The sequence below is a fragment of the Sturnus vulgaris genome, unplaced genomic scaffold (genome assembly GCF_052056855.1).
Source record: "Sturnus vulgaris isolate bStuVul1 unplaced genomic scaffold, bStuVul1.hap1 Scaffold_198, whole genome shotgun sequence".
NCBI lineage: Eukaryota > Metazoa > Chordata > Aves > Passeriformes > Sturnidae > Sturnus > Sturnus vulgaris.
The window spans coordinates 212,999-240,824 of NW_028276185.1; the positions used below are offsets into that span (position 1 = coordinate 212,999).

The 27,826-nt window shown below is 56.0% G+C and overlaps 1 protein-coding gene and 1 long non-coding RNA gene across 5 annotated transcripts; one reads left to right on the plus strand and one right to left on the minus strand.

The window, feature by feature from the left end:
* Positions 1-172: 172 nt before the first annotated feature.
* On the minus strand, positions 173-11,282 carry LOC148217864 (class I histocompatibility antigen, F10 alpha chain-like). Of its 4 annotated transcripts, none has more exons than XM_088158269.1 (8): positions 10,980-11,282; positions 5,066-5,329; positions 4,415-4,687; positions 1,325-1,597; positions 1,125-1,232; positions 991-1,026; positions 839-871; positions 173-441 (listed from the first exon to the last, which is right to left on the minus strand). In XM_088158269.1, the coding sequence occupies exons 1-8, from the start codon at positions 11,053-11,055 to the stop codon at positions 428-430; spliced, it is 1,077 nt and encodes a 358-aa protein (XP_088014395.1). In that variant the 5' UTR covers positions 11,056-11,282; the 3' UTR covers positions 173-427. The 4 variants fall into 4 exon arrangements, with proteins under 4 accessions (XP_088014395.1, XP_088014394.1, XP_088014397.1 ...); XM_088158268.1 differs by having other exon boundaries at positions 173-444; XM_088158271.1 differs by lacking the exon at positions 10,980-11,282 and adding an exon at positions 7,376-7,515.
* Positions 11,283-26,148: 14,866 nt separating this feature from the next.
* On the plus strand, positions 26,149-27,603 carry LOC148217865 (uncharacterized). Its single transcript, XR_015800648.1, has 3 exons — positions 26,149-26,253; positions 26,772-26,865; positions 27,560-27,603. It is a non-coding gene; the product is annotated as an uncharacterized LOC148217865 (long non-coding RNA).
* Positions 27,604-27,826: the final 223 nt, after the last annotated feature.

The window sequence follows — 27,826 nt, forward strand, 5'->3', positions numbered from 1 at the left end:
TACCCACTGTGCTTCTGGTGTCCCCATTCCCATTCCTGGTGTCCAAATGCTCTTCCTGGTGTCCCCATTCTCATTCCTGCTGTTCCCATCTCTGTCCCTGCTGTCCCCATCCCTATCCCCAGTGTCCCCATCCATGTTCCTGGCTCCCAGAGAGGAATTGCCAGACACTGGAGGAGGGAACTCGGATTTATTGCTCAAAGCAGGATTTATTGCCCCAAGGAGGATTTACTGCCCCAAAGCAGGATAATTTAACAGCAGAACTAAAGCGTTGGGAAAATTTGTGGTTCCTGGCTTCAAAACACTGGAAAATCAAAAATGGATCCATTAGCAAAAGCTGTGGGTGTGTGGGAGCAGCAGGATGAGTTCTGCTGGCAGCTCTTGGTTTCCTGGGAAGAGGGAAGGGGCTGGATCCAGCTCCACGGATCGCTCAGGCAGTGATTCCTGCTGGGATGAGAAAGTGTCACGGTGTCACCCTGTCCCTGTCTGCATCCCGCAGGATGGACCTGGCTGGAGCCCATGGAGAGCACAAACTGCTCCGGAATCTCACCTGATCCCTTCCCAGACCTGCCCCATCCCACACCCATCACACAAGGGAATCCCTCCCTGATCCTGCCCCATCCATCCATCCATCCATCCATCCATCCATCCATCCATCCATCCATCCATCCCACATTAATCCCGCTCCATCATTCCCACATGATCCCATTCCAAAATCCAGCCCCTATCCCACTCCACAATTCCATCTGATCCTGCTCTGATCCGGAATTCCTCCATGATCCCAATCTGTCCATCCTGCCACAATCCCCTTTTGGAATCTCACCCTGATCCCGCTCTGTACCTGCATTCAAGCCGTTAGTTCCCACATCTTGTCCTGCAGAAAGAGAAGATCCATGAGATTCCAGCATGGATCACACACTGGGATTAACCCCAGGGTCCATCCTAGGATCCACAAAGAGGGGATCCAGAGCTGGATCCACCACTGGTACTCACCGGCTGCTATGTTGTATCCAGTCCTGTCCCTCCTCCCTGTGGAAAAACAGTGGGATAAGCGTTGGTGGCACAGGATTCCCAGAACTGTGTCGGGTGGATCCGTGCCCCTTCCCGGCCCCCATCCCGTGTGTTACCGGATTGGCGCTTCCAGACAAAGATTCCAATGAGGGCAATGAGGATGATGATGGCAGTGATGATGGACACAGCAACCACCACGACGAGATTCCCGCCAGAAGTCGGGTCTGGAAAATGCAGGATGGTGAGGAGAGGGAGGGGAATCCCCATTTGGGAATTCCAAATTCCCAATTCCCACATTCCACATTCCCAGCCTCACCCCAAGCGTAGATCCCGGGCCCCGACATTCCGGGATGCTCCACCCGGCACCGGTACTGCTCCCGCTCCTCCGGCCGCGCCTCGATCCTGGCCCAGGTGTGGAAGGTGCCGTCGCTGTTGGGAACGATCCCGCCCCACTCCGTCTCCTGATCCCAGATTTCATCCCCCTTCATCCAGTTGACTGCAATGGAGCTGGGATAGAATCCGTACGCGTGGCAGGACAAGATCAGCGTCCCGTGTTCCTCTTTTCCAGACACATGGACATCAGGGGGCTCTGGAATGGGATAACGGTGAGAGACATCCATGGAATTCGATTGAGTCCATGGGTGAGATCTGGCCCTGGAATTCCCACTGGAATGGGATGGGGATGACATCTCCCCATGGAATTTCCACTGGAATCAGATGGAGAAGACATCTGCCCATCGAATTCCCACTATATTAGGATGAGAGAGAGATCTGCCAATGGAATTCTATGGGAATGGGATGGGGTGACCTCTACTCATGGAATTCCCACAGGAATGGGATAAGGGTAAGATCCGGACATGGAATTCCCAGTAAAATGGGACGGGGGAGAGATCTGCCCCTGGAATTCCCACTGGAAATGGATGGGGTGCGATCTGCCCATGGAATTCAGACTGGAACGGGATGGGGTTGAAATCTGCCCATGGAATTTCATGGGAATGGGACGGGGTGAGATCTGCCCCACAAATTCCCACTGGAAGAGGATGCTGGTAAAATCTGCCCCTGGAAATCCATGAAAATGGGACAGGGGTGAGATTCACCCATGGAGTTCCCAGTGGAATGGGATGTGGGTGAGATCTGTCCCTGTGTCCTAGGGTGATGTTATGGTGTTCGTATCTCCAATCGTGTGTCCTGATTATGTTTGGTATTATGTCCTGTGCTTCCAGGACTGACTCTGAGAGTGAAGCTTTGTTTTGTCCTGTTATCAGCCGGCTCACCTCCCCCATGGTCTATGTTTAGGAGAGGTTTTAGCTCGGCTTGCTTGCCTGCTTGCTTGCCTGCTTGCTCGCTTCTGCCTCTTTTTATTTCCTTCACTTTGCCCTTGGTTTTTGCTTATTAGTTAGTTCAGCTAGGCAGTCCAACTTTTTCCCTGGACTGTTTTCTCTTCCACCCCGTCCCCTCCCTCTCCTGGATACCATCTGAACCTGTTCCAGACGGGGACCTGGGAAACCCCAAGAAACACCGGGAGTCTACACTCTGTCACCTGCAGCAGTCATTCCCCAGCGCCGGAGACTGATAACTGAGTGACCACTCGCCAGAGAGACTGAGTTTGTCATCCCTTCAGAACGGTGAAAGAGTTTTTTTGTCAGCTGGTCTTGTCTTTTTCCCTGTGCTGGGGAGTGTCTTGCTTGTTAAATAAACAGGTTTTTTCTCCCACTCTTCTCTGAGGAAATTCTTCCCGAACCCGGTGGGGTGGGGGGGAGGAGTCGTGGGGTTTGCTGTCTGGGGGCTCCTTCTGGAGGTTTTCCCCCAAATTTGCCCAAAACCAGGACACCCTGGAATTCCCACTAGAATGGGATGGGTGAGAACTGCCCATCGAATTCCCACTGGAATGGGACGGGTTTAAATCTGCCCATGGAATTCCCACTGGAATGGGACAGGGGTGAGATCTGCCCATGGATTTCCCACTTGAATGGGATGGGGGTGAGACCTGCCCATGGAATTCCTACTGCAATAGCATGGGGGTGAGATCTGGAAATGGAATTCCCAGTAAAACGAGATGGAGGAGACATCTGCCCATGGAATTCCCACTGGAAATTGATGTGGGTGAGAACTGCCCATGGAATTCAGATTGGAATGGCATGGGGTTAAAATGTACCCATGGAATTCCTTGGGAATGGGAGAGGGGTGAGATCTGTCCATGGAATTCCCACTGGAATGGGATGGGGGTGAGATCTGTCCCTGGAATTCGGGTTGGAATGGGATGGTGGTAAAATCTGCCCCTGGAATTCCATGAGAATGGGACAGGGGTGAGATTCAACCATGGAATTCCGACTGGAATAGGATGGGGGTGAGACCTGTCCATGGAATTCCCACTGCAATGGGTTGGGGGTGAGATCTTTCCCTGGAATTCCCACTTGAATGCAATGGGGGTGAGACCTGTCCATGGAATTCCCACTGGAATGGGATGGGGGTGAGACCTGTCCATGGAATTCCCACTGGAATGGGATGGTGGTGAGTCCTGTCTGTGGAATTCCCACAGGAAGGGAATGAGGGTGAGATCTTTCCCTGGAATTCCCACTGGAATGGGATGGGGCTGAGTCCTGTCCGTGGAATTCCCACTGGAATGGGATGGGGGTGAGATCTTTCCCTGGAATTCCCACTGGAATGGGATGGGGGTGAGATCTTTCCCTGGAATTCCCACTGGAATGGGATGGGGGTGAGACCTGTCCATGGAATTCCCACTGGAATGGGATGGGGGTGAGACCTGTCCATGGAATTCCCACTGGAATGGGATGGGGGTGAGATCTTTCCCTGGAATTCCCACTTGAATGCAATGGGGGTGAGACCTGTCCATGGAATTCCTACTGGAATGGGATGGGGGTGAGATCTTTCCCTGGAATTCCCACTGGAATGGGATGGGGGTGAGATCTTTCCCTGGAATTCCCACTGGAATGGGATGGGGGTGAGACCTGTCCATGGAATTCCCACTGGAATGGGATGGGGGTGAGATCTTTCCCTGGAATTCCCACTGGAATGGGATGGGGGTGAGACCTGTCCATGGAATTCCCACTGGAATGGGATGGGGGTGAGATCTTTCCCTGGAATTCCCACTGGAATGGGATGGGGCTGAGACCTGTCCATGGAATTCCCACTGGAATGGGATGGAGGTGAGATCTTTCCCTGGAATTCCCACTGGAATGGGATGGGGCTGAGACCTGTCCATGGAATTCCCACTGGAATGGGATGGGGCTGAGACCTGTCCATGGAATTCCCACTGGAATGGGATGGGGGTGAGACCTGTCCATGGAATTCCCACTGGAATGCAATGGGGGTGAGATCTTTCCCTGGAATTCCCATGGTCCCAAATTTTCCATAGCCCACATTCCCACAGGAATTCTGCTCCCACCTTTGCGGTCCAGCTCCTTCTGCCCATAGCCGACGTATTTCTGGAGCCATTCCGGGCAGACCTGCCCCAGGTAATTTATCTCCCTCTCAGCCACGTTCTCATGTTCCCAGCGCCTCCTGGTGATCTCAGCAGCGCTGTCGGCCGCCACGAATCTCCCGGATCCCAGGTCCAAGGAGAGGAAATCCCACCCGTCGTAGCTATCCCGGTAGGATCCACGGATGCTCCCGTCAGACAGGAGGTCACAGCCGTAAACTCGCAAGCACGTGTGGAGACCTGGGGGGATTGTACCCACAGAGACCCATGGAATTGTGTCCCAGCCCCACAGAGCCCCATTCCAACCCTATGGAGCCTCAGAGTCTGATGGAGACCCACAGGGCCTCATCCTAGCCCCATGGATCCACATCCCAACCCATGGATCCCAACCCAACCCCACAGATCCCATCCCAACCCCGTGGATCCCCACTCACACCCATGGATCACAAGATATCCCATACCAACCTAATGGATCCCCATCTCAGCCCCTTGGCACCCTGTGAATCCACATTCAGGCCCTATGGATCCACACCCCAGCCCCACGGATCCACAACCCAACCCATAGATCTATCCCAGCCCCACAGATCCCATCCCAGCCCCACAGATGCCCCCACTCACCCCTGCTCTGGTTGTACCGGTCCCGCAGTGTCTCCAGGTTCCTGGCATCCACGTGCTGGTGCTGCTCACAGTTCTGGGTCTCCCTATCCCAATATCCCGGCTCGACTCCATCCTTTATCCACTGTGTCAGCGGCTCTGCCCGGCCCCGCTCGCTGTCGTAGCGCGCGAAGGGGATCCCATCCAGGTACCCAATGACCATGTACTGGGGGATCCCTGGGCTGGGCTCTGACACCGCCACGTGCAGGTAACGCAGGGAGTGGAGAACTGGGGGGACACAGAGATTTGGGGGGGTTGAGGGGGTCATGGATCAATGAAAGAGGAACTGGGAGAGGTGGGAAGGGAGTGCATGGGGACCCAGTGTCCAGGAACGGGTGCTCAGGGGACGCCCAGTGTCAAGGAAAGGGGAATACAAGCATGGGGAGAGGTGGGATGGGGGTTCCAGGGGATTCCTGTGCTGAGGAAAGAAAGTCCAGGGGTCCCCAATGCCAAGGAAAGAGGAGTCACAAGGCAGGGAGACCCGGGATGGATGGAATGGGAAGCTCAGGGGGTCTTTGATGCAGAGGGAACGGGGAGCAAGGGGCTAAAAAAATCAGGAATGGTGGTCCAGGGGGTCTCAGTGTCAAGGAAAAGGGGAGTCTGGAAAAGGGAAAGATGGGATGGATGGGAAATGGGTGCAGGAGGGAAATGGTACTGGATAATGGAGTGCAGGGGGGTTCCAGTGCCCAGGACCTAAAATTCAGGGGGTCCCAGAGCCCAGAATCCTCCCTGAGACCCTCCACGACCCCCCAGGGGCCTTCCTGGAGCCACTGGGTCCCCCTGCAGGACGAGGAGGGGGTGAAGAACGGGGGGATGCAGAGATTGGGGGGGCAGGAAGCAGAATGGGGAGACCCAGGAGAGCTGGGAAGGGTCCAAGGTTCAAGGAAAGGTCGGGGAGAGGCGGGATGGGGGATCCAGGGGGTCCCTGTGCCCAGGAAAGAGGGTCCAGAGGTCCCCGGTGTTGAGGGAATGGGGGCCCTGGGAGCTGGGAAAGGCAGGAATGGGGGGCCAGGGGGTCCCTGGGTCACGGGAAAGGGGGGTCTGGGGATGGGAGAGGCGAGCGGATCCTGAAGGCTCAGCCTGGGAGACAGGAAAGAGACCGAGGGAGAGCGGTGGGGGAGGGGATGGGGGAAAGGGGGAATTCCAGGGAGTTCATCTGGATCCCATTGGATCCCCGCTGCGACCCTCCTGAGAGCCCTGGGTCACCGGGGACCCTCTGGGACGCCGTTTCGGGAAGCGGCGGGAGTGGAAAACGGGGGGGGACACGAAAGTTGGGAATTCTAGGAGGTCCAAAGATCAAGGAAAAGGGCGGGAATGGGGCCTGGGAAAAGCGGGATGCCGGAAAATGAGGCGCAGGGGGGTCCCAGGCCCGGAAATGGAGATTCAGGGATGTCCCAGTGCCCAGGAATGGGGGTCAGAAGGGCTCCCATGCTGCGATTCGGGGTTTAAAGGATCCTGATCCCTAGGGATGAGGATTCAGGGGGGTCCCGGTGCCAGATAAGGGGTTCCAGGGGGGTCCCTGTGCTGGGGAAATGTATGGGAATCACAGGACCCAAACAGGGGATTCAGGGGATTTTCCCTACCCGGGAATGAAAGTTTAGGGGGTTCCCGCTGCCCAGGAAGGGGGGTTCAGGGGGGTTCCTGGTCTGCAATTCGGGGTTCAAAGGGATCCTGATCCCCGGGAATGGGGGTTTATGGGGGTGCCGGTGTCAGATAAGGAGGTACAGGGGGATCCCGGTGCCCGGAAATTGGTGCTCATGGGGGTCCCCGTGCCCAGGAATGGGGGTACAGGGGGGGTCCCCGTGCCCAGGAATGGGGGTACAGGGGGGTCCTGAAACCGGGGAAGGGGATGGGGGGGTCATAGGACCCAAAATAGGCGGGGGGGGGGGGGGGGGGGGAGTTTCCCGTACCCGAGGATGAAGGTTAAGGGGGTTCTCGGTGCCCGGAAATGGAAGTTCATGGCGTTTGCCGGTCTGCGATTCGGGGTTCAAAGGAATCCTGATCGCCAGGAATGAGGGTTTAAGGGGGTCCCGGGGCCAGATGAGGGGGTTCAGGAGTGTCCCGGTGCCCGGAAATTGGTGCTCAAAAGAGTCCCCATGCCCAGAAATGGGGGTACAGGGGGGTCTTGGTGCTGGGGAAGGGGATTAAGGGGGGGTCACAGGACCCAAAATGCGGATTCCAGGCGTTCCCCTACACGGGAATGAAGGTTTAGGGGTTTCCTGGTGCCCGGAAACGGACGTTCAAGGGGGTCGTGATTTCAAGGGTCCCACTCACCTTTCGTCGCGCCCCCCGGCCCCACCAAGAGCAGCCCCAGGAGCCCCAAGAACAGCCCCAGCGCTGGAGCCATCGCGCCGCTCCGCTTCGAGCCCGCCCGGACCTGACCCAGTCTGGCCCCGCCCCAGCTCTGGCCCCGCCGCCAGAGCCGCCTCCTGCCCCGCCATTGGCGCCGCTATTTCCTGTCCGCCAATGGCAGCGCGCTCTCACAGTGACGTCACCCGTCGCCGGGTAGATCCCGGTCTCACAGGTTGGGACGCGGAAGCGAAAGAGCCCGAGAGAGAGCGCGGGGGGGGGAGGGGACGGCGGAATTCCGGAGAATTCTTCTGGGTCTCCGCTGAGACCCCCCTGGAGCCCTCTGAGAACCACCTGGGACCCCCTGGAACCCTCCTTAAGAAAGCGCCGGGAGTGGAGAACTGGGGGGACACGGAAATTTGGGAGATCTGGGGGTGCAAAGGTGAAGGAAAAGGGCGGGTCTGGGGTCTGGGAAATGCGGGATGCCCGAGAAAAGGGTGCGGGGGGTCCCAGTAGACGTGAAGGGGGTCCAGGAGAGGGTCTCAGTACCGAATAAAGGGATGCGGGAAGGGTCCCCATGCCCAGGAGTATGGGTTTAGGGGGTCCTGGGGTGAAGGAAAGGGGGGGTGAAGGCAATGGGGGGTCCAGGGGGTCCCTGTGCCCAGGAAAGGGGGTGCACGGGTTGAGGAAAGTGGAGGGAGGGGGCTGGGAAAGACAGGAAAGGGGTCCAGGGGGTCCCGAGGACAAGGAAAAGGGGGGGCTGACGTCTCTGAGAGGGAGAGTGTCTGGAAAGGGGTGCGGGGGGCATTGGTGCTGGATGAAGGGGTTCAGCTGGGTGCCGGTGCTGGATAAGGAGATACAGGGGATCCTGGTGCGCGGGAATTGGGGGTTCAGAGGAGTTCGGGTCCTGAATATGGGGGTTCAGGAGTTCCCGGAACTGGGGAAGGTGGTCCCGGTTCCTCCGAAATGAAGATTCAGGGCCGTCCCCGTGCGCAGGAATGGGGGTTCAGGGGAGTTCCCGTGCCGGTAAATCGGGGTTCAGGGTGGTCCTGGTGCCAAAAAACGGCGTGGGGGGATCTGGTCCTGGGAAAGGGGGTGCATGGAGGTCCCCGTTCACAGGAATAGGGGGCTCGGAGGGTCCTGGTGCAGCGGAATGGGGGTTCAGGTGGTCCCGGTTCCCAGGAAATGGGGTTCAGGGGGGTTCCCTTCCCGGCTCCTGGTGCCTGAAAATGGGGGTTCAGAGGGGTCCTGGTTCCCAGAAATGGGGGTTCAGGTGGGGGTTCGTGCCCGGGAATGGGGGTTTAGGGGAATTCCAGGTGCCAGATAAGGGGGTGCAGGGGTTTTTAGGACTGGGGAAGGGAGTACAGGGTGCCCCGAAATGAAAGTTCAAGGGGAGTCTCTGTGCCCAGGAAGGGGGGTTTGTCCGGAAATGGAAATGCAGGGGCGTCCCCGTTCCCAGAAACGGGGGTTCAGGGGGGTCCAGGTGCCGGGGGCGGTCACCGGTCCCCGGGCGGATCCCGAAGCCGCAGCTTGGGAGACGCGAAAGTGATCGGGGGAACGCGAGGAGGGGGAGGGGACAAAGGAAACCTTGGGAATTCCCCTGAAGTCCCCCTGGGACCTCCCAGGAGCCTCCCCCAGCGCGAGCAGGGGGTGGAGAGTTGGGGGGACACAGAGACTGGGGGGGGTCTGGGGGCGTCCAAGGGTCGGGAAGCGGAACGGGGAGAGCCGGGAAGGGTCCAAGGTTCAAGGAAGGGACTGGGAGAGGCGGGATGGGGGATCCAGGGGATCACTGTGCCCAGGAAAGGGGGTCCAGAGATCCTCAGTGTTGCAGGAAAGGGGGATCTGGGATCTGGGAAAGGCAGGAATGGGGGTCCAGGAGGTCCCTGGGTCACGGGAAAGGGGGAGCTGGGACAGGGAGAGGCGGGCGGATCCCGGGGACGCAGTTTGGGAGACGCGAAAGCGAGATGAAAGTAAAGGGGAATTCCAGGGAATTCATCTGGTCCCACTGGATCTCCCCTGAGACCCCCTGGGACCCTCCCGGGACCCCCTGGAACCCCTTTCCAGGAAGCACCGGGAATGGAGAAATGGGGAGACGCAGAAATTTGGGAGATCTGGGGGTCCAAAAGCCGAGGAAAGGGCGCATCTGAGGTCTGGGAAGGGCGGCATGGCCGGGAATGGGGGTCCCGGTGCCCAGAAATGGGGGTTCAGGGGGGTTTTCGTGCACAGGAATGGGAGTTCAGGGCGTTCCAAGTTCCAGATAAGGGGGTGCAGGGGTTTTCAGGACTGGCGAAGGGGGTACAGGGGGGTCCCGGTGCCCCGAAATGAACGTTCAAGGGGGTCTCTGTGCCCAGGAAGGGGGATTCGCCCGGAATTGGAAGCGCAGGGGGGACCCGTTCCCAGGAACGGGGTTTTAGGGGGTCCTGGTGCCGGGGGCGGTCACTGGTCCCGAGATGGATCCCGAAGCCGCAGCTTGGGAGACGCGAAAGTGATCAGGGGAACGCGAGGAGGGGGAGGGGACAAAGGAAACCTTGGGAATTCTCCTGAATCCCCCCTGGGACGTCCCAGGATCCCCCGCAGGACGAGGGGGTGGAGAACTGGGGTGGACACAGAGACTGGGGGAGTCTGGGGGCGTCCAAGGGTCAGGATCAGAACTGGTGGATTCAGGAAGGGTCCAAGGTTCAAGGAAGGGACTGGAAGAGGCGGGATGGGGTACCCAGGGGGTCCCACTGCACAAGAAAGAGGGTCCAGGGGTCCCTGGAGTTGAGACAAGTGGGGTTTGGGATCTGGGAAAGGCAGGAATGGGGGTCCAGGGGGTTCCTGGGTCACGGGAAAGGGGGAGCTGGGGCGGGGAGAGGCGGGCGGATTCCGGGGACGCAGTTTGGGAGACGCGAAAACGAGACGGGAGTAAAGGGGAATTCCAGGGAATTAATCTGGATCTCCGCTGAGACCCCCCCTAGGACCCCGGGGGACCCCCTGGAACCCCGTTCCAGGAAACGCCGGGAATGGAGAAATGGGGAGACGCAGAAATTTGGGAGATCTGGGGGTCCAAAAGCCGAGGAAAAGGGCGGATCTGGGAATGGGAGTGCAGGGGGCTCCCAGGGCACTGCAGGGGGTGCGGGGGGATCCCAGTCCCGGGTATAGGGGTGCAGGGGGGGTCCCGGTGCTGGGGAAGGGAGTACGGGGGAGTCCCCGTACCCAAAACCGAGGGTTCAGGGGTTCCCGTGCTGGGGAATGCGTGTTAAGGGGGAGTTTCCTTCCCGGAATTCAGGGCTCAAGGGGGTTCTGGTTACCCAAAATGGAGGTTCAAGGGGTGCCGGTGACCAGAAATTGGGGTTCAAGGGGATCTCCGTGCCAGAAGAGAGGGTACAGGAGGGTCCCTGTCCTGGGGAAGGAGGTACAGGTGGGTCCCAGTGCTGGGGAAGGGGATTTGGGGGGGTCACACGACCTAAAATGGGGATTCCGGGGGATGTCGTGCCCGGGAACGGAGCTTTAGGGGGGTTCCCGGTGCTCGGAAATGGAAATTTAGGGGGATCCTGGTGCCCAGGAATTGCGGTTCAGGGAGGTCCCGGTTTCGGAGGGTCTCTCTCACCTTTTGTCGCGCCCCCCGGGCCCCCCAGGAGCCCCAGAAGCGCCAAGAGCAGCCCCAGACCCAGCGCTGAAGCCATCGCTGCCGTCCCCGGTCGCAGCTGTGGCGCAGCTCGAGAGATGCGAAAGTGAAAGTGCCCGAGGGAGCGCGGGGGGGAGGGAGAAAGGGGGAATTCCAGGAAATTCACCCGGATCCGCACCTGGGACACCTCTGGATCCCTCAGAGATCCACCTGAGACCCTGCACAGCCCCGCACTGCGGGACCCCCCGGTCCGGGCTGTGCTGGGCTCCCGGGCCCTGCGCTCGAACTCTGCCCGGAACCCGCCGAGTTCGGGCCGGAGCGGGGGGAGCACCGAGATCCAATTTTTCCTGCGGGTGCTGATCCCACCCTGGCGGAGCAGGACTGGGCGCTGTGACCCCGATCCCTGATTCCCAATCTCCTTCTCTCTATCCCTCTCCTGTTCTCTCCTTTTCCTTTGGGTGATCATACATCCCAGAGCGGCTGGAGAGCCCCGTGCCCAGTTCGGGTTTCCCAGGAAAAGGAGGCCTGGGGGTGAGGTGCCCCGGGCTGGCCGGGAATGGGGGTCTGGGGGTCCCCGGGGTGACGGAAACAGGAGATCCAGGGGCTGGCAGAGGAGGATTCCCGGGAAAGGGGGTGCAGGGGGGGGTCTCAGTGCCCGGGAATAGGGCAGGGCAGGATCTGGGAAACGACGACGGCTGCTGGGAAGGTACTGGGACAGACTGGGACACCGAGGTACACCAGGACTGGGACGAGAACCCACTGGGAGCAGAACTGGGGCACCAGGATCATACTGGGACCACACTGAGGGCTACTGGGAGCACGCAGTGGACAACTGATATATACTGGCAGAGACTGGCAATGGCATGGATCATCCTAGGATTGACTGGAATCATACTGGGAGTGATCAGATCTGTAGCAGGGGTGATTAAGAGAAACTGGAATAATGCAGTTGTAACTGGGATCATACTGGGAGCAGCTGGCCCAGGCTGGGGTCATACTGGGACTGACGGCGTCCAACTTGGAGTGGCTGGAATAACACTGGAAGTATCTGGGAGTAACTGGGATCATACTGGAGGTGGCAGGGATCAAACCGGACTCATAGTGGAAGTGTCTGGGAGATACTGGGATCATACTGGGGCGACTAGACTTATACTGGGAGCAACTGAGACCATCGGGGGGGGAAATGGCTTCATAGAAGGTGTGACTGGGTTCATACTGGAACTGGGGCGACACTGAACTCTTATTGAGAGGGACTGAGAGTGAAAGGAACCATACTGGGAATGACTGGGGGCGACTGGGATCCTACTGGGAGTGATTTGGAACATACTGGGAATGCCCAGGATCATACAGGGGGAGACTGGGAACCACCGGGGAGGCGGCCCCAGCGCAGGTGGGAGCCGCGCTCGGTTGTGCGGGGGCTCGGGGCTCGCTGCGGGCCGAGGGGGCGGCAGGGGGCTCTGGCGGGTTGGTTGTGCCGGTGCCGGCCCGTGTTGGCGCTGGGCTGAGGGCGCTGCGGGAGCGGCTGCCCGCGGTCTCCTTCCCGCTGGGGCCTCGGCAGGAGCCGGTGCCGGAACAGCGCTGGTTCGTCCCGGGTCCTGGGGGTAGCACAGCGGTGGCTGCCCCGTCCTCGGGACGCAGCGCTGGGGCCGCCTCCGAGTTCCGCCGCGGCCCCTCCTCGGCCACCACAGACGCTGCGGAAATGGCGCCTTTGCTGCGCCAGGGGCGCCTCGCCTGCAGCACTGGGGCGGGGCTTGTCCCCCTCTGCCCAATCAGAGCGCGAGAACGAGGAGTGACGGCATATTCAGCCAATCGCAGCGAGGGGCGGGCTCTGCACACGGCACGGACTCCTCCTCCCTTTCCCCGAACTCTGCCATTTCTCGGAAACCTCGCCTGAGGCGGGGCCCTGGCGCTGGGCCCGGCCCGGGCAGGAGGCCAAGGAAGCGCTGCTGCCCTGAACCGCCGGGAGCTCGGGGTGAGTCCAGGATGGAGACGGGACCCACCTGCAGCCTCTGTAGGAGCCTGGGCCGGAGAAGGGGATGACTGAGAGAGGCCAAAACCTCTCTGTCACTTCCCTCCTCACACTGCGCAGGGAACAGAACACATTAGGAAAGGCTCGAGGGTCTGGATAAGGGCGGGGAGAGTTTAATCACTGGTCAACACACCTGACTTGGGGAAATTAATTGAATTTATTATTGTGATAAATGTGATTCGTGCTAATTGTCGTTATATTAGCAAAATTGTATTTAGATCAATAGAAGATAATTGTTACAGAGTGCGGGGGGAGATGGGTGAGACAGGACAAAGGACATCTTCCAGATGTTGGGAGTCGAAGGAGGATGTTGGAAGCGAATAGTAGAAGGACGTAGGTCTGATAAGTAGCATCTAGAAATAGAGTTTTGACCTGGAAATGGGCCAAAATGGGACGATTCCAAGCATGGGATTTAATTCAAGTCTTGTTATGGAAAACATCTGCTCAGTCACACAGTGGGCATGCACTACCTGCAGGTTACACAGCGGACACTGATGAAGATGATGAGCCTTCATCGGAAATAAGACCCTCAAAAGGATGAGAGACCCCCTAACCCATTAGTAGAGCATGCGCCGTACAACATAGTGATGTAGATTTTAGGAATAGAAACTAGGAGGAGTTCTCTAGAAACTTCTGTAGCATATAGTATATAAATAGGATTTTTGGCCTTGATGCTTTGGTACGTGAGGAATGGGAGCCACTCCCCGTATCCCTGGTTGGTTTTGCTTATGCTTTATACGAACCTCAATTATACTAAATTATATTCTCAAATATATGCATTTTGATTGTATTCTTCTCCAATACTTTAATTGTATCCATTTATAATTGTTACTATTAAAAATTTGCTGCTACATTTAATCTTGTTGCTTGATAAACTGGAAAAATAGAACATCATTCATAACATTATCAAACAAGTCAGAGCAAGAGAATGAGAAAATAATTCCTACGAAAACATCTTCCCCTCACCCTTCCCTCCTTCCCGGATTTCCCGTTATTCTCCATTCCCTCCCCTGTCCCCACACAGGGGATGGGGGTCACAGTCAGATCGTGTCACTGTTCCCGGTTCCTGTCTGCAGTACAGAGGTGGCTGCCCTGTCCCCGGGACTGTACCTTGGAAGGTTCAGACTTCTCGATCTGTCCACTCCATCTCCCCCTCCAATGTGCACACACACCCGCTTTTTTGCCTTTTTTTTTTTTTTTTTTTTTTTTTTTTTTTTTTTTTTTTTTAGTAAAACGAAACAATATTCATAATTCTCTTAAGTCTTTGTTCTTCCCTAGTTCAAGAATTTAACACAGCCTTGGCTGAACAACAGTCCATGCCAATTAGCAACATTTTCTAGAAGTGACAGTCCCTTTCGTTCCTTCTTACCTACAAGTCCCTGGCCCTGTTTCCAAGCAGATTCCCAGGGTTTGTTTAAGTCACATTCACCCTGTTCCTTTCACCCGTCACTGCCGGAGCCCCTTCACCTGCTCGCCCTCGCAGGTTCCTCCAAACGCGTGTCCCTGCCCGCGGGCTGGGCTGAGCTGAGCCGGGCTGAGCCGGGCTGGGCCGGGCTGGACTGGGCCGGGCTGGGCTGGGGGCAGCGAGCCCGGCAGAAACCAACACCCGCGGGACGCTTTGGTTCGCAGGGCCCGAAGGTCCGGGGTTCCTCCCTTTCCCCTGTTCCACTTGGTTTAGGATTACATTTTTGGAGGGGATAAAAGCGTGTTTTTTCTCCAACACTGGGTGGGTTTTTCCCTTGCATGGAGCACTTGGGCCTTCCCCGGACCCCTTCTGCCCTCTGGCAGAACCAGTGGCATTTCCCACCACGCACAGTTTGTAACCAAGGGGCGGCTGCAGCCGAGGAGGCTCCAAGCGCCTCCTTCCAGGCTGACTCTGCAGATGCCGAGGCTGCTCTGGGCTCTGCCGGGGCTCAGCTCTGGGCGAAGCTGGGCCCGCTCTCCCCTCACATTGCTCGGGGCAGCTGAGTCACAGGGGGAGAAGGCAGGGACACAAGGGTGTTGAGGTTTTAAGAGAGTTTTTATTCAAAAAACTGCCATAACAAACAGTCCTAACGACCCTAACTAACTAGCAGTGCTAACTACCATAACTAACTGTCCTAACTACTGTAACAAAAAGCTGTTCTCAAGTGCTTCGTCTCCTCTGCTGCACCCGTGGTTGCTTTGCAGCAGCGATCAGAGGGGTCAGGCTGGAGAGAGGCTTGGCTGATGATAAAAATGGGTGCTGCCCAAAGGATAAAAAAGAAAGAAATGAACCATTACTTTCCAGAGTCAAGTTCCTGGACGAAGGGGAATGGTTTGAAACTCAAGAGACAGAAGCAAGCTCAGATTAGGTCTAAGGAGGAATTTTTTTGCCAGGGGAAACACTGACAGAGGGAGCCCGGAGATGTGGGAGGTGCCTCCTCCCTGGAAGCATCCAAGCTCAGGTCAGGCAGGGCTCTGACCCACTTGAAGATGTCCCTGTTCGTTGTGGGTCACCAGGTCCAGATGACCTCGAACGGACCCAGCCAACCCCAACCAGGCGAGGATTCTGCTTGCTTTGCGTGTGAAAAGCAGCGAGGCTGGAGATTATCGGAGGTCCCCCCCCAAGAAAAGCCCTCCCTGGCGCTGCTGTTTCCCCTGCAGCCGCTTCGCGCTCACCTGCAGCAGCTCCTGGGCAGAGAAGCGCCGCTCGTCGTCCGAGTCCAGGCTGCACTCGAGGAAGTCCCGCAGCAGAGCCGACAGGCGCCGCGGCTCCTGCAGCTGCGGGGTCCCGTTCTGCCGGATCAGAGCCCGAGCCTGCAGGAAAAGCAAAGGCAGCGCTGTGCCAGCTTCCTTCACACCCACAGCTGCTCACATCGACCCCGGTAACTCAGCCCCAGCTCCGGGGGCAGTTTCCTCCCCGGCAGAAATGCTGCTCACGGCTCATTTTTCTATGCCAACCAATAACTCCAAACCCTGATGCAGCCACAGCCATTGCAACACCCAAATGATCTTGCCTTGAGAGGCCATTTCGTTGTCTGACTTTGTTAGTAGGAACCTCCATCAGAAACAGCACATTTTGCTTCTCCAAATACGGACACCAGCTTTACAGGCCATTTTCAAGAGTCAGTGTGGTCCGTGTGTGTTATTTCAAAGGATTCTTGCATCAAACACATGTCTGCAGTGCCACTGACACTGAAGTAAATGAATTCCTGATGCCCCATCCCAGAAATTGCCAGGCAAGGAACAGGAGGTTGGGGTTGCTGAAAGCTCAGGCTTGATGACAAAGAAAGTAGCTTGGACTAGGAAGGAAATATGTTGGACTACAGGGATGTTAAGCAATCATCTTCATGTTTTAGATAAGTTTCCCAGTGAGAAAAATCAGGGGGGAGTTCAACTTAAACCTCTCTTAAAAACCTCTTTAAGAAACTCCTTCAGAAAACTTGTTGGGTTTGGGGATGGGTTTTGGGGTTGGTTTGTGGTTTTTTTGCAAGATAACATTAGAGCTGATACACTGGCTTCACATTTTCAGGTCATCCTCACTGACAGAAGAGCTGCAACAATTTGAAACCCAAAGCAAATTGTTGCTGGAGACTGCAGAATATTCATCTGTGTTCAGGCTCGAGTCCTCTGGGAATTCCCTTCCCAATATGCAGAAACCTCCAGCAGCTCCTCCCAGTGCAGGGTCAGCCTGTGCTCACAGGCCTCTGCAAACCCTGGAGAATTTGCCTCTTACCACAGCCCCTGTTTCCTTGAAGTAAGGAGGTTCTCCTTCCACCATCTCGATGGCCACAATGCCGAAGGACCAAATGTCCACCTTGGGGCCATAAGGAGACCTGGTCACAACTTCTGGGGCCATCCAGTGAGCAGTGCCCACCATGGAGCTGCACTGGTCCTGCTCAGGGCTGAGCTGAGCACAGAGGCCAAAATCAGCTGAGGACAGAAACAAACACTGTCAAAGACAGCTGCAATGAGGAAACCAAGCACAGAGATTCCCCACTCTCAGTGTGAGAATGCAGTAGTGAAGTCAGCTGGAAAAGTCCTCAGGGCTGTGGCCAAGGAATGATGGAACTGGACCCTTAAACAAACCCTCAGCGTTCATGCAGTGGCTTTTACTGATTCCCTTGCAGTTTAGATTCCAACTCCCGTCCCTCTGGAAGGGCCATGCCCAGAGCAAAGCCACTCCTGACACTCTGCTCCTCTCCTGAGCTCTCTGCACGGGGCAGCCGCTCTCAGCTGGCAGCAGGGGCCGGGCAGTGCCAGCAGCAGCACTTGTGGGGCTCTGACCATCACTGGAAACAGCCTCACACTCACACCCCGGGGGCACCGTGCCTGGCCACGAACACCCACCCAGCTTGACAGAGCCAGCCATTCCCAGAAGGATGTTGGAGCTCTTCAGATCTCTGTGGATCACCCGGTTGGAATGGAGGAAATCCAGGCCCTGCAGACACTGAGAGACAACAAGAAACACAAGGGTAAAAATCAGTGGCCAGAACACATCACACAAGAAAGGACAGTTTGGAATTCTCCCAGCAGCAACTTTGCTGTGGCAGGCCAGGAGACAGTGCAGGCAAATGGTTCAAGGCAAAGCTGAGAACAGCAAATCAAATCAAATCAAAGACAGAGAGAGTACCACAGCAGCAGGAAAGAGGACAAGAACAGAGTAGAAGTGTAGTGATACTGGCAGGCCACTGACTCCAGAGGCTCTTCCTTCTCCAATTCTTAAAAACAACACAGAAACAAAGCCCTGAGCATGGAGCCTCTCCTGCTCTCACAGCCTGTTTGGAAGGACCATCGTGTCCAAGCCATGGGAAGCACAAGCAGGATCCCTCACCTCCCGACTGACAGCTGCCATCTCTCCTTCAGCCATGTGTGTCTGTCTGACAACGTCCTGCAAAGTTCCTCCATCCATGTATTCCATCACCAGCCAGAGATCTTCGTCAACGAGGAAGCTGGAAGAGGAAAACAACAGCATGGAGATGAATGTGCACTGCTCAATTCCCCCATGGAAAAGCCTCGAGTGGAGTTTTGTTTCCAGGTCACTTGTCCATGAGAACACGATCAGATGGAGAGACATTCCTGCACAGGCCTTGGAATCTGCACAGTCTGAAGGAGAAGGAGACACCTGTGAGAAAGGAGATGCCTTAGATGGCAAGCAAGAGAAAAACGCAGTTTAGCAACAGCCCAGATCAGTGTGGAACCACAACACTTGCCCCCGGCTGGTTCAGCATCTGAACTCATCAGTTCCACCATTCCCTGCAGAACAAGGCAATGCAACTTCCAGAGTTATCCAGGCAAGGAGGTCAAAAGTTGGGACAAAAGTTATCAACTGTTCGGAAAACCTTGCACAAAGTCCCTTCAGAAACAGGCAAGGCCATTGAAAAATGGGCAAATGAGGCATTTCTGGAAACCTGGACTTCTTGGCATCTGCAGCAATGGAAAAGAGTTGGGAAGAAGAAGCCAAGGGAAATAATTTCTGCCATGGTTTATCAGCACTTGTCATAAGGCACAGCAAAGGGGTTCAGCTTGAAGAAAAAAAGTAAACAAAAGCACGGAGGGAGTGAACTGCCAGGCTGTTGTTGAAGATATGGCCGGGTCAGGCTTTTTCAGAAGAGGCTACAGACTATGGATGAAAGATTAACACAGGGCTCTTGCACAGGATAAGACCTGAAGCACTCACCTGTCCAAAGAGTTGACAATGTTGGGGTGGTTCTTGCCTTTCAGGACCAGGATCTCATTCACAGCTCGTTCCCTGTTCTGTTCTCTGAGACTCATTTTCTTTATGGCCACCTGAAGTGACATTGCAGACCTTTAGCTGGAGGGGTCTGTGGCAGGAGACCACAGCAAACACAGAACAAATCTTTTTGGAGTGACAGAGCCAGGCTGTGCTAAACTGCCTTGGCATGGGACACCAGAGCTCAGCAAGTGCCATTCCCACAGCCCATTCCTCTGCTGGCTGGGGGCTGCTTACAGGACACGTGGCCAGAGACATTTGGCCTTGTAAGCTCTGCAGAAATGGTCCCTCAGCTGTCAGCCTCAAAGCTCTTAACAACATTTTCTGCACCTACAGTCTTCTCAAATGGCCTGAGTCTACCATCACTCTGATGATGATGATCATCATCATCACTACTATTTAAACACATTTTGCAAGCAGGAGGTAATTCTGATGCTGTGAAACAGAGCAAAACAGCCCAGAACCCTTTAGCAATTCTATGGGACTTGGTCAGGATTTCAAATGCCACTGCTTTGTTTGGGATTGCACAACAAAGCAAACACAGACATCCATTGTCACAGGGTGTCACTGACACCAGACCCAGTTGTGTTTCAACTGCAGAGCTGAGGAGAGAGCTTTGCTCTGGACATCCATCTTCTCATTTCTCTCCCTCTCTCTCTGTGAACAGCTGCAGTAGGACTAAAAGCCCAAACTGAGCCCAAGCAGGATCTCCCCCTAATTAGGCCGTGAGGTATCCTTTGAAGATGAAAAGCAGGATGGAAAAACTGATAAATAGCGTTCCTGTCCAAGGCTGGGATGAAGATAAATTGAGCCTCAATTCCACCTGCTGATACATTCATGGTTTTAGATATGAAGACCAAGCCATGGTGTCCGGCTCTGACAGACACCACTGCCCTCCTTGCATTCCTCTGGGCACTTCAGAAGCACCAAGTCTGTCCCAGCTGTGTTCTGAAGGCTGACACTGCTCTGCCTTCAGAGGAGCAGCCTGTGCAGGAAAGCTCTGCTGGGCCCTGGAAGCTGCAGCCACAGCTCCCAGCAGAGGGGAAAGCCCTCGAGAGCTGCCAGACGTGCTGGACGTGGTGGCACTGACCTCTCCTCCAGTGGCCCTGTCGAGTCCTTTACAAACAGTTCCAAAAGCCCTGGAGACAAAACAGCAGAGAAGAAAGAATCAGAGCTTTAGGCCCTGGGAGTGAAAGGCAGCCCAGACAGGAGATCTCTGCTGCCTGCAGCATTCACAAAACACCTGAGTACATCGACCCTTCAAACAGCAGTGCAGCAGCCACCAGCCGTCTGCCAGGCAAGGTGTGCAAGAGAAAACTGAGCCCAACACGAAGGAAAAGGGCTGGAGTGAATGTCCACACTGAATTCCTTTAGTTCAAAACCTGAGGTGGGGGGTGGGTGTCTAAAGAACTGGAAAAGAATGTATTTCATCCTTTTGCATTTCCTGCCTAAGACTTGCAGGATCCACAAGGGCCCTGCCATCAGGCAGGTGATGCATTTTCCCCTCGAGTGCAGCAGCTCTGTGTCTGTTACTGAATGCATGGAGTTTATTACCTGTGCTGAAAAAAGCACTTATTAGTTCTTGAGAACTGTTTTCTGAGAGTCACCAGATGGTGAGTTGCTCTTTAGGGCAATCAAATTCCAGGCACAGAAGATCTTGCAGGTCCTGCTCCTTGCTGCAGGCAGGACACTGCCAGCCTCAGGGGCCTTTGACTGTGCCTTCTGACCACAGTTATCAATTCTGACCAGGACTGAGAGACAGCAGGATCATCCCCCAGTGTCTGAAGGTGTTTGGAGCTCTCCTGACTCCAGCAAAATACCTGGGCCCTGCTTGTGCAGAAGGACCTGCCATGCACTTACCCTTGGCCAATCTGCTCCAGTCCCAGGTATTTCTCAGCAGGCTCCCCCACGCTCACGATGTTCCCTGAAAGAAACCACGTGGAAGATGCTCCCTCCCAGATGGAGACCCCGCCTTGCAGCAGAGCCAGAATGCAGCCCCACTCCCTGGGGCCATGAGCCCCTTGGTGTCAGCTGGGGAAGGACAATGAATGACTCGGTGACATTCAGCTGCAGAGCAGCACTGGGTGCAGCTCATGCTGAGACACACACACAGCACCCTGCTCTGGCACACAGGAACAGAACAGACGTACTCAGCTGCATCAGGCACCGCTCCCCTGTCCCCTCTGGCTGCAGGGCTGTGCTGCTGTCAGAATGTTCAGCCCAGGATCCCGCAGCGGAGGGAGTGTCCTCTTCCCAAGCAGAGGGAGGTTCGTCGTCCTCTTCCCAAAATGCTGCAGGTTCTCCATCCTCTTCCCGAGATGCTGCAGGTTCTCCATCATCTTTCCAAGCCGCGAGACGTTCACCATCCACATCCCGTGCTGGGATATGTTCACCCTCCTCTTCCCGAGCCACAGGATGTCCTTTGTCCTCATCCCACACCGGGAGATGTCCGTTGCCCTCATCCCACGCCATGGGAGCTTTTCTATCCTTGTCCCATGCCAGGGGACATCCACCATCCTCCTCCCATGCCAGGAGATGTCCACTGTCCTTGTCCCACACTGCGGGAGCCTTGCTGTTGTATTCCCAAACCACGGCGTGTTCGCCCTCGTCCCCCAGAACAGCGGGAAGCTCACTGCTGTCTTCTTCCCCTTTGGAAGCAGAGGGAGCCAGAGGAGGTGCTGATGCAGCTTTGGTGCCCTGAGGACAGACAGTAGCGTGAGGGACAGGAAGTTCTGTCTCAGTTGTCACCTTATTTATCCTCAGCTACACATCCAGCTGCACGGAGCACAAACAGAGTTCAGAGTTGTTCACACAATGGGCTAAAAGTGACATTGTCACTTGAATTCGTGAATGTGTGTTGAATGTTGAATATGTGAATTCGATATTTCACCATGGCTAAGGCAAATCCTCTGCCTGCAAAACCAGACCTGCAGCTCTTCTAAAACTCTTCAGCAGAAAAGGAGAAAACTGCCAGGGATCCCTTTGCTGCTGCAAAGACCCTGACAGGAACTTTCCTTCGGCCTCCCAGGATGGCACTCGGCTGCCACACACAGAGCTCACAACTTGCTGCACAATTCTGAACACCAGAGGTTTCTTCCCACTCACCGAAGGAGGAGCTGCTTGGGATCCACGCATGAGGTGCCCTGCAATGGGAGAGGGAACATGAACCAGATGCTGGTAGGAAAAAAATTGCCTGTTGTGGGAAATGCCACGGAGCAAGGCAACCCCAAGAGAATATTTTGCTTTCACAGCATCCCTCCAGGAGCCACAGTCCCTTCACAGAGCAAGCAAGAGAACAGCACAAAATCCTGGGCTGTGTCAGTTCTTGGCTGGACCAGCAAACAAAGGGAGTTCCAGGCTCCACTGCCACAGATGCCCTGCTCGAGGGAACAGAACCCCCCAGGCCTCATTGCAAACGCCTCGCTGGCTGCAGACACCCCCTTTTCCAGCTGCAGCTGCTGGCAGGAACTCTCCCAAACCAACGGTGTCTTCATGGCAATTTGGTTACAAAGTCAACTCAAAGGTCCAGAGGAAGAACAGAAAGCACACAGCAAGCCCAAAGCCACAGATGCTGCACCGAGATAAAACCTCGACTTACATGCCAAGTGAGTTAAAAAATACCCCGAATAAGCCACAGAGTACAGAGTGCAAACTGCAGCAACCACTTGCTGGATCATTGTGGCCGCGCTGCACACGTCTGCAGGCTGCACCCCTGCAGGCACACACGGGCACGGGTCAGGGCTGGGCTGGCTGCCGAGAATGCCTCGGGCAGGAGGATCCTCCGGCAGTCAGCAAGCACCCAGAGCCTCTGGGCACTGAGGCCTCTGTGTCCCACAGCAACGGGAGCACCACTGGGATGTGGCAACGCTCCTGTGACATCACAGCAGCAGCTCACGGAAAGAACGCTTGGAAGGTTCTCTGTGTCACTGTGATAGGTGACTTAGGAAGAAGAAACTCAGAAAAGATTCTTCCTAAGGGAATTTTTTCTGTGGGGGTTGGGATACCCGCAACAGCCAATTAGAGAAAGTTAGTTCGCTCCGTGCACACACATTTTGGGGAAGGTAATCCGGAACTGAGTCTCTTTGTGTTTCCGGCGGCTGAGCAGGTAACATCAACCCGGGCTTCCCCCTCCCTCATGCGGGGGGGGAGGCTCGGGAGGCCGCTTGGGCCCCTTTTGCCAACGAGGGGGACCCGATGGCCGGGGGGAGAAAATGTTTTGTGATGAGACCTTCACGGCTTCCTCCTCCACGGGCCCGCGGCTCTGGCGTGGGGGGAGGCCGACTCTTGCTGCTGCCGGACGGGCCGGGGCTGCCCGGGTGGCCATGAGCAGTGTGGGGCTGCAGCCCAGCCCCAGAAAGGCTGATTGACACCTCGGCTGCCCCCCAGCACGGCCTGAGCCTGGCCCAACTCTTGTAGTTGTGTTAAACTTTAACTCTTTAGTGTTCAGATAAGATTTGCAAAGCCTCCAGCCTTTCCTTTTAATATGAAAGGGAATAAGAAGATTTCTGAAGTCAGTGATGTAAGAGCTAAGTTTCTAAGATGGAAAGAAAATAAGAAGATGCTGAAATGGCTGAAAATTTTTCTGTAAAATTGTAGGGATGAACTGATGTACTGAATATTCCTATAAACCATGGAAAGAGACATGGGGGATGGAAATGTTCCATTTAATAAATGATTTGACTAAAAAGCACCTGTGTTGAGAATTTCTGCCCTGAGAAAAGAAGGGGATTTCAGTTTTCTGAAAATGAAGCCTGAGCAGAGAAAAAGGAGACAGAGAGAATCTTTGCGGTTGAACATTTCATTCTTAAAAGTAATACCCCATGAGACAGACATGGCCCACATCTACAACTTTGGGACGGCTGTAGAGTTGGGAGGAGCATCACGGTTGCAGGTTCCCGGGCGGATACAAATCGTGGAAGATAAAACCACAAGAGAACTGTTTTTTTTCCTTCTTGTAGGAAAAATCCCTACAACTTCAACAAGAAGAGGCTTCTCTCTCCAGAAGTGAACTAAGAAAAACTAAATTTAGGGACTGACCAAAGTATTTGTTATATTTTTGTTCCGTTGTTATAAAGATTAGGAGAGAAAGGGAAGGAATAATCTGAAAAATCTTATTCTAAATTTTTTTTCCTTTCTTTTTGTTTGTGTAATTAATAAATTTTCTTTTATACTCTCTCAAGTTTTAGGCCTGCCTTGCTCTTTTGCTGCTGGTTCTGTCTCACAACAGAAAAAAATAAGTTTATTTAAATTAACAACTCAAACTGAAGACAGTCACAAAGGAGCACAAAGAATCGTCCAGGGCACAGCCTACTGCCCGAAGGATCCAAGAGGAACTCTGAAAATGCAGCAAACAAGGACACCCCATAGTCCAGCCTGGACACTGAGGGGGAACAAGGAGGGGACAAAACCAAAGGAAACGTGACCTTTAGTCACTGATGCTTCTGACTAAAACCAGCAAGGCTTGTTCCATCTGGGATCTTTGTTCTAGTTCTAAAAACAAGCAAAGTTCTCTACTCTCAATTTACAGAATGGAGAAACTGGGGAGGAGGTGGGATTAGGAAGGAGGAGGAGTAGGAAGAGGAGGAGGAAGATAGGAAAAGGAGGAGCAGTAAGAGGAGGAGAGGAGCAGGCAGAGAAGGAGAAACAGGAGGTTCCTGTGCCCCCCGTCGCCCCCACGGCATCCTGCAGGTGAGCGGGGAGGGAAAGCTGGTCCCAAATCTATCGGGGGGTCCCTGAGAGGGTTTTTTTTATTGGGGTGTGTTTGGAGCTCGCAGATTGAGGAATTGAACCCCAAATATCGCCTGGCATCACTGGGAGGTTTTTTTCTGTGTGTATGTTTGGATCTTGCAGGACCCCAAAGCTGAGCCCCTTGGGGGAATCTTTTGGGGGTCCATGTGGCCATTGCCCAGTGTCGGCAGGGGGGAGGACATTGGTCCTGGGGACCCCGGGAGAGCAGAGGAGAGGAACCCCTGGGACCTCCAGAGTAGGGACAGCAGAGAGGGGTGATCTCTGGCAGCCTGGAAAGGGGGGGAGTCTGGAGAGGAGGGACCCCTGGGATCCCAGGGATCTCAAAGTGAGGCATCAGTGAAGAAGGGACCCCATGGACACCCCAAAGCCCCTGGATCATCCCCAAGCAGGACCCTGGAGAAGGGGGAACCCCTGGAGCCATTGGACCCCCATCATCCCAGGGAAGAGAAACCTCTGGAACCCCAAAGTGGAGAGATCAGAGATGGGGAACTCCTTGGAAGTGGGTTTTTTTGTGGCTGAATCTTGATATTGTGGAGAGTTTCATGGATGCAAGACACCTCCTACGTTCTAGAGATGGATTTGGGCAGGAGGAGCCCCCAGCCCGAGGAGCCCCCACCTTGTTTTTCTCCCCAAACCAGGATTTGTCATTCCCAAGCCACGGCTGGATGGAGGAGGAAGAAAATCCCCACAAGTGCTTGGAATGTGAGAAGAGCTTCCACTACAGCTCCCACCTGAGGGAACACCAGAACATCCACACTGGGGAATGGCCCTATGGGTGTGGGAAATGTGGGAAGAGTTTCAGCTGGAGCTCCAACCTCACCAAGCACCGCAAGATCCACACCAGGGAACGGCCTGGAATGTGGGAAGACCTGGAATGTGGAATTCTGAGCTCATCACCCATCAGTGCCCACCAGGGGAAGGCCCGATCGAGTCATGGAGACACGAAGGGACCCGGAGCTCTCACTTGACCCAACACCAACGGAGTCACCACTAAGGGAAGCCCTGTGAGTGCCCCGAGTGTGGGAAGAGCTTCGTGCTCTGCTCCAGTTCCTTCCCCCGTGGGAGGATCGGTGTTGGATGATCCCCAGTGGCCCCCGTTGGGCAGAGCCCTGGTGATCCGTGGTCCTGGTGATCCCCGTTGAGTGAGAGGAAGCTATTGGAGAGATTTCTTTCCCTCCTCTTTATGTTGCTGTCATTTAGTTGATAATAAATTCCGTCGCTGGTGTCTATTGTTCCCGTGCCGGTGTTTGCTGAGGGATCTCTCTCGGTCCTTATCCCCACCCAGGAACTCTCGGTTCCATTTTTTGTCCCCTCTGCGGCTGCCGAGGGCAGGGACAGAGCGGCTTTGGGGGGTGCCTGGCATCGGGCCAGCCCTCGCCATGGGCACCTTGAGATCCCGCACCCACCTGGGCACACATTTCTGGGCACACCTGAGCTCCCACCTGCCCAGCGCCCCAAGGTTCCCCCTCCGCAAAGAAACCCCACCCGGGGCTGCGATCCAAAAGCAGCCGGAGCGCGCTGCGGCAAATCAAAGTGCGAAGAGTTGATGACTCATCAGAGGGGGAGCCTCAGAAAAACGGGTCCCCAAAAGTGCTCTCAGCCAATCAGAGCGCGCAGCGCTGCTGAGCCCGGCCCTGCTCCGGCCTGGTGCTCCCAGTGCAGCCCCGGCGGCTGCTGTGGGGCTGGCGGCACCTGCTGGGCGCTGGCCACGGGGCGAGTGGCGGCAGCTGGGGCCGTACTGGTGGTGCTGGGAGCACCCCCTGGTGCGGGCGCGGAGCTCTCGGGTGAGCGGGAGGGGAGAAGGGGGAAAAAGGGGCAGTGGGAGCCCGAAATGGAAGGGGGAGGAGGAGGAGGAGGAGGGGACCCCCAAAGGAAGAGCGAGAGGGGCTGAGGATTGGGGAACGTGAGGAAGGGGTGGGAGAGGGTCGGAAAGTGGGGAAAAGGGGAGGGTGGGACCTCAAAATCGAGGGAGAGAGGGTTGGGGATTGGAAGAAATGGGTGGGAAAGGGGAAGGAATGGGATCCCAAAAGTGATTTGGGAAGCGGCTGGAGGTGGGAGGGGAGAGGAAATTGGGGGAAGGGTGGGAAAGAGGAAGTGGGAGCGCGGGCAGGAGGGTCCCATGGCGGCCGTGGGGCACAGGGGGTGCGGGGTGGGGATCCTGCACACACAGCGGTGTTCCAGAGGATGGGAAAGTGCGAGTGTCACTTCATTAACGGCACGGAGAAGGTGAGGTTCGTGCTGAGGCACATTTACAACCGGGAGCAGCTCGCACACTTCGACAGCGATATGGGGCTTTACGTAGGGGACACCCCGCATGGGGAGCAACTGGCCCAGTACCGAAACAGCGACCCGGAATTACTGGAGTATTATCGGGCTCGGGTGGACACGTCCTGCAGGTACAACTACGACTTGTACACCCCGTTCCTCGTGGAGCGCAGACGTGAGCGTGGGGCAGAGCGTGTCCCCTCGGGCCCTGCCCTGGCAATGACCCTGGAGCCCCTCAAAACCTCCCTGGGAATCACCCCAGAGCCCCTGGCGTACATGTGCCGATTCCCGGGGCCTCCCATCCCTCCCAGTGGCCCCCGTGGCTCTCCCAGTCCATCCTGGTGCCCCCCCGCGTGTCTGTCTCATGCATGGTTGGAACTGACGCATCTTAGCCAATCAGAGCGCGTCTCTCTGATGACTCATCAGTTGCCAGGCAGATCCGCAGCGCCGAGTGCCCCGCGCTGGACTCGGCCTCCCAGGGCCGGGCGCTTTTCCCCCAGATCCTCCCAGTGCTGCCCCAGTACCCCCCAGTGAGGCCCCAGTCCCTCCCGCACCTTCTCAGCCCATTCCCAGTCCATTCCGAGTCTGATCTCAGTTCATTCTCATTTCAAACTCAGACCTCTACCCACTCTCCCAGTTCCCTCTCAATCCATTCCTGTCTCTCCCAGTCCACCCCCAGTGTATTCCCAGTCCATTCCTAGTCCCTCCCAGTCTATTTCCAGTCTCTCCTAGCCCATTCCCAGTCCTTCTCAGTTCCACACCACCCCTCCCCTCTCTCTCCCAGTTCCCCCCAGCTGATCCCAGTGCGTCCCCACTCTCTCCCAGTGCCCCCCAGTGTCCCCATCTCGCTGGTGCCCTCGAACTCCCAGCCCGGTCCCGGCCGCCTGCTCTGCTCCGTGATGGACTTCTATTCTGCCCACATCCATGAGATGGTTCCAGGGCCAGCAGGAGCTCCCGGAGCACGTGGTGGCCACCGACGTGGTCGCCAACGGCGAATGAACCCACCAGCTCCTGGTGCTTCTGGAAACCACCCCTGGCTTGGGGTCAACTACACCCGCCAGGTGGAGCACGTCAACCTGGAGCAGCCGCTGA

What these genes read in the sequence shown, in the direction of transcription:
- LOC148217864 (XM_088158268.1), bottom strand. Translation starts at nt 11,055, where the DNA reads ATGGCTTCAGCGCTGGGTCTGGGGCTGCTCTTGGCGCTTCTGGGGCTC. An exon ending in CCGGTACAACCAGAGCAGGG is followed by an intron (nt 4,688 to 5,065) that starts GTGAGTGGGGGC and finishes CAATCCCCCCAG; the next exon opens with GTCTCCACACGTGCTTGCGA. An exon ending in TGTCTGGAAGCGCCAATCCG is followed by an intron (nt 1,027 to 1,124) that starts GTAACACACGGG and finishes GTTTTTCCACAG; the next exon opens with GGAGGAGGGACAGGACTGGA.